General features: G+C 39.0%; 1 protein-coding gene across 1 annotated transcript in view; it reads right to left on the reverse strand.

The window, feature by feature from the left end:
- The window catches only part of Stk31 (serine/threonine kinase 31), a 76,722-nt gene extending 70,972 nt beyond the window's left edge, over window positions 1–5,750 (reverse strand). The window contains exons 1-3 of the mRNA XM_005360838.2: window positions 5,624–5,750; window positions 3,360–3,406; window positions 3,220–3,272 (exon numbers count right to left, since the gene is read on the reverse strand). Coding sequence (XP_005360895.1) covers window positions 3,220–3,272; window positions 3,360–3,406; window positions 5,624–5,673 — 150 coding nt within the window. The 5' untranslated portion in view covers window positions 5,674–5,750. The remainder of the gene's footprint in view (window positions 1–3,219; window positions 3,273–3,359; window positions 3,407–5,623) is intronic.

The following is a 5,750-nucleotide window of genomic DNA, read 5'->3' on the forward strand; positions in this document are numbered from 1 at the left end:
GGAATACAAATATCTTGCTCATGTTTTTATTATATTTGTCAATTGTGTAAGTGCACTTTCTTCTAGCATTGAAAATGGAAGCCATAGCCTCCCTCACACATCCTAGGCACATACTGTACAACTATACCACATCCCCATTCTTATTTTATTGAACAGGGTATGATTAAATATTTCAAGATAGCTGCAAACTCAAGGTCCTCTTGGTTCAGCCCCACAAGTACCTGAGATTACCATGTCCAGTTTGCTGATTAGATTTTGAAACAATATTTTGGATATATTATGTTAAATAAAAATATGTATTAAAATGAATTTACCTATTCATTTTACTTACTCCGATATGGCTGCAAAACCTAGGTTTAATTACTCATAGGACTCACATTGTATTTCCAAAGTGATAGCACTAGAATTATTTTAGTATATATATAGTTACTATAAAATAAACTTACATGTATAATTTGTCTATCAGTGTAGGGCATCATTAAGGGGCACATGTGTTATTAATACATGACACAGACACAGACCTACAACATGTGAGCACCATTTTAAAAGTATGTGCACAGCTGGAAAGATGGCTCAGCTGTTAAGAGCTCTTGTTGCTCTTCCAAAGGAATCAATTCAATTCCTAGCATCTACAGGGCAACTCACAATTGTCTGTAACTCCAGTTCCAGGGAATCAAATGTTCTCTTCTGACTCCATGAATACCAGACACACAAGTTGTGGACAGACAAAAAGAGTCAAAACATACATACACAACTTAAAAAATAATAAAAATAAGTGCCGGGTGGTGGTGGTGTACACCTTTAATCCCAGAACTCAGGAGGCAGAAAGAGGATGGCTGATCTCTGTGAGCTTGTGGCCAGGGCCTCCAAGAGCTAGTTCCAGGACAGCTAGGACTATTATACAAAGAAACCCTGTCTCTAAAAATAAAAAATTATAGTGCTTAAGTATAACTCACCACAAATTCTAAATATTCTTTGGCTTTTAAGAACTTTATGATGTTGTTAAAGATTTATTTATAGCCGGGCGGTGGTGGCGCACGCCTTTAATCCCAGCACTCGGGAGGCAGAGGCAGGCGGATCTCTGTGAGTTCGAGGCCAGCCTGGTCTACAGAGCTAGTTCCAGGACAGGCTCCAAAGCCACAGAGAAACCCTGTCTCGAAAAAACAAAAACAAAAAAAAAAAAAAAAAAAAAAAAAAAAAAAAAAAAAAAAAAAAGATTTATTTATGCAGTGGTCAACCTGCGTGTGTGCCTGCACACCAGAAGAGGGCACCAGATCTCATTACAGATGTTATGAGCCATCATGTGGCTGCTGGGAGTTGAACTCAGGACCTCTGGAAAGACAGTCACTGCTCTTAACCTCTGAATCATCTCCCCAGCCCAGTTTTTAAGAACTTTTAATCATATTCTTCTGTAGCTCCGTATAACTTCTATTTACACACTGTACACTTAGTCCCATCAAAAAGGAGTCCCCAAGCCATGGCAAGTGTAGATAAACACAACTTTCTTCCCTCCCTTACCATGTACAGCTTGCAAAACCAAAAATCCATTGGTTGGGGTACATTAGAAAGATTCACCTCTTAAAATCTGAAACCCAAGAACTTTGGTGCTTTTGTTTTGTTGTTGTTTTCTTGTTTTGTTGAGAAAAAGTCTATGTCAGCCTTGCTGTCCATGACTCAAATCTACCTGCCTCTGACCCTAAATGCTGGGATAAAAGGGATGTACTACCACACACATTTAATTTTGTATTTAAAACTGAATATACGTACCTGATTTTCAATCTGTCATTGACATCAGAAATATTTCATTAATTCTCCAAATTTCATAATTACATAAATATTTATCTTACATTAAAATTTATGCCATTAGAAAAAATGAACAGGGTTTTCTTTTTCACCTCCCAGTGTCTTGACTATGGAGCTCTTCCTCTCCCTATCTTTATTCCTTTTACAATCTACCACCTTCTGATATGCTAGACACTTTCAAGAAATGTCTTTGAAATGGCACAGGAGTATAAGAATGGTCCCATATTTGACATATCATCTGATCTCCCCCACAATATAACTTCTAACAAAACAATGCTGTCCCAAATCCCAGCATGGAAGAGGGAAAGTGAACATGAAAACCCCACACCTAGCAAAGAAGCTACTCAAAATTGATAGGTTCTGGGAAAATCGGTATTTTTAATGGAATGATACTGGATATATTAATCACATTCCTGAGCAGGAGTAGTCAACCAACACAAACTGAATACCATGGGTTTTTGTTCTGTTTTTAAGAGAAAGAGCATGAAGGGAGGTGGGTGAGGATCTACGAGTTAGGAAATAACAATATCAAAATATACCGTATGAAATTCTCAAAATAATAAAAAAAATTAAAACTATTAAACAGAAAAAGCACATTAAAATGTTATTTTATAGAGATATAAATGGTACATATAACCAAATTCAGACGTTAAATATAATTAATGTTATTTTAAAACTAGGCTGCCCAACCCTCCAGCAATGGAACTGTTCACCTTTATACCAAGAAAATTGGGAAAACACGAAATTTCTGAGTGTGCCTTACACCTAGGCCAACTGAGAAAGTCTGCTGTGCGTCTTCTGAGGCCACCTGCTGATGCATCTACAACCCCTGCAACGTCAGCATGTCTGCTAGTCCCTGTGTAACAAACTGGTCCATGGCAGGATCAATTCTATTTTTTGAATAGAGGTGTGGGTATGACGACAACATGTTTAATAAAATTCTCAAAGAATAAAAATGAGAAAAATATTGTCAATGTGTTAAAGGCACAAAAAAAGCCCCACACACGGGTCAGAAAGCTAAAATCTTTCTAATCAAGTTTTCTTTAATAATAAAAAAAAAGTTTGTTTTCAGGAAACAATCTTACAAAAGACCTCTAGATGGGGCTATAACTTCATAAATACAACAGTATGTGGCTTCCTGACCCTACTGAATATAATTTTGAAGTCCCAATCTTGATAATTTTCTTATTTAATTCAGCTGTATTACAAGCATATTATTTAACTTAGGAAAACTGCAAGTTGGGGTCATTTTGTCTTCTAAGTATGTCTTGTGTTACATGAGTTCATCAAGAGTGATACTGATAATGAAAACAAAAAATACATTTATTCTTAACTTTTTACTTTGTTTTTTTGTTAGGAAAGGCATGGCTAGAAAGGGGAAGGTAGAAAAGAGAAATCAACCACAATTCTATTTACCTGGGCCCAAAACGTCACTGCATCTTCTACATGACTTCCAACAACATCTTCAACTAAAATTAAATCACAATGCAAAACAAATCAGAACTTCATCAAATCATCTAGCTCCTCCCCCCACCAATATTATTTAATGCCAGTACCTTTATTGTAATGTGTATCTTCATCCATTTGGACAAGTCCTGAAAAACTAACAATTCAATACTTTGAATTAGATTTTATTATCTATTAATAATGAAAAACTCTAAACCACCTATATTAAAATTCTTTTCTTTTTTTTTTTGGTTTTTCGAGACAGGGTTTCTCTGTGGTTTTGGAGCCTGTCCTGGAACTAGCTCTTGTAGACCAGGCTGGTCTCGAACTCACAAAGATCCGCCTGCCTCTGCCTCCCAAGTGCTGGGATTAAAGGCGTGAGCCACCACCGCCCGGCTATATTCAAATTCTTAAAAGTGTTTGTCCCTTATGGGGTTATCAAAACTCAAGCTCTATACTAAAAATTGCCTTACACGTATTTTCTCATGATTCTTATATTTGTTATGAATATACTGTAGTTTTTAATGTCAAAATGTATCATTTCTATCCCTATCAGTATCGTTAACCAAACTTTTACAGATTTACATGTAAGATAAAATTCACTCACAGTTTGATCACTTATTTAAGTCAATACTTTGGGACACTCGTGTGTGTGTGTGCGTTCAAGTGCTGGGGGGGGCGGTGTTTTGTCTGCATGTATGTCTGTGGACCCCATGCACGCAGTACATGCTGAGGCCAGAAGTGGGCTTCAGATCCACTGGGACTGGAGTTATAAACCACCATGTTAGTGCTTCTGGAGGACTAAGGGCCAACTTCTAACAAACCTCGCTGGCCCAAGTCTCATCCTGGAGGAGGGGAAGTGAACCCCAGTCCTCTGGAAAAGCAACCAGTGCTCTTAACTGCAGAGTTCTGCAGCCTCCATACAAAAAAAAAAAAAACAACAACAAAGAGAAATGCTACAACTGTCTGTGAGACAGGCTATTTGGTTTTTTAAAAATACCCTGGAATTAAAAACTGAAATACATCCAATTTTGCCTATTAAAAAATCATTTCATTACAATATTTTAACTGAAAAACATTTCAAAAGAAGTGTTTAGTACTTTACAATTTTATTCTAAACACACCAGAAATCACATTTTCCACTCATGAATCTTTAAATGATACAAATACGTAATGTATTTCACTATTCAATTCCAACTGATTTTATTTCGTTCTCAAAAAAGGCACAGAAGGTACATGTCACCAGCCTCCATCCTTCAAAGCTGTGGGGTTTGGGGGACCAGGGAGGTAAGAGGATTAGTTTGTCATCCAACTTTAAGGTAACTATTCTACACATTACAATACACGGGAAAAAATAATTTTTGGCAAAATTGCCTTTAAAACATAGAGTACATGTCATGTTTTAAAACACATTTTTGTGAACATTTAAATTATTCAAGAACATCTACATCAAAGTTTCAAATGCTCTCAACTATGAAAAGAAAAATTAACTCATAACAGAAAATAACGGCTTATCTATAAAAATTTAAAACTTTAGATTTTTGTTTAGCTTAAATATTTTTGGGTTGTTTTGTTTTCCAAATAGTATCACAGAAACATCTTCAAATCAGGGATCCTTTACTACAGATCAAAAGGCAGTTTTAAAATTCAACTGTCTAAGAAGCTGTAAAACAAAGTTAGAATCTGTTTAGAGGAATAATTTCTCTGGAAAATACTCCTGTGTTCCGTTTTGCTTGTTTTTTGAGACAGGGGCTCTCCGTGTAGCCCTCACTGTCCTGGAACTCCCTCTGTAGACCAGGCTGGCTGCGAACTCATAGAGATCCACCTGCCTCTGCCTCCCAAGCGCTGGGATTAAAGACACGTAGCACCCCTAGCTGGCCACTGCCAAGTTCTTAGTTTAAAAAAAAAAAAAACCTGCCGCTTGTTAACTGTTTTCTAGAATTACTTGAAGTCATTTTTAAAAGACTTGCCACGTAGTTTTTAGAAGCCGAAATGGCTGTGAGCACACGTGGACGACCAAACTGTGGGTCTAAATCTCACCCTGAAACAGACTAGGGAAGAAGCGGAAGGAAGCCCCTCCACACTTGCTTTCTGGGGGGCTCCTCCGCCCCTCCAGCCCTGAAAGGTGAAACCACCGCCGAATTTGCCAGAAGGGGAAGAAATTGTCCACACACTGGGTCTACTGGCACCTCACAAGGAAGCTGGGGTGCCGTCGAGTTCCTGCGGCAGGCGGCCCGAGGGCAGCGGGAGGCCCGGGGTGGGGTGGGGGCAGGGATAGGCCTCATCCTCGACGCGAACCCTAAAACTGCGACAGCGTGGACAACACCGCCCTGGAAATGGCTCCCGTCACCCTCACCACCAGACTACGACTAACCTCACACTTTCCGCCTCGGCCAGCCCAGCAAAAAGCCGCTGGCCCCACATGCTAGGCGCTCTCTCCGCCTGCCCGCCCGCCTCGCAGGCCAGCCCTCGGCGCGCTTGCAAACGCTTACCGCTCGAGC

The sequence above is a fragment of the Microtus ochrogaster genome, linkage group LG3 (genome assembly GCF_000317375.1).
Source record: "Microtus ochrogaster isolate Prairie Vole_2 linkage group LG3, MicOch1.0, whole genome shotgun sequence".
Lineage (NCBI taxonomy): Eukaryota > Metazoa > Chordata > Mammalia > Rodentia > Cricetidae > Microtus > Microtus ochrogaster.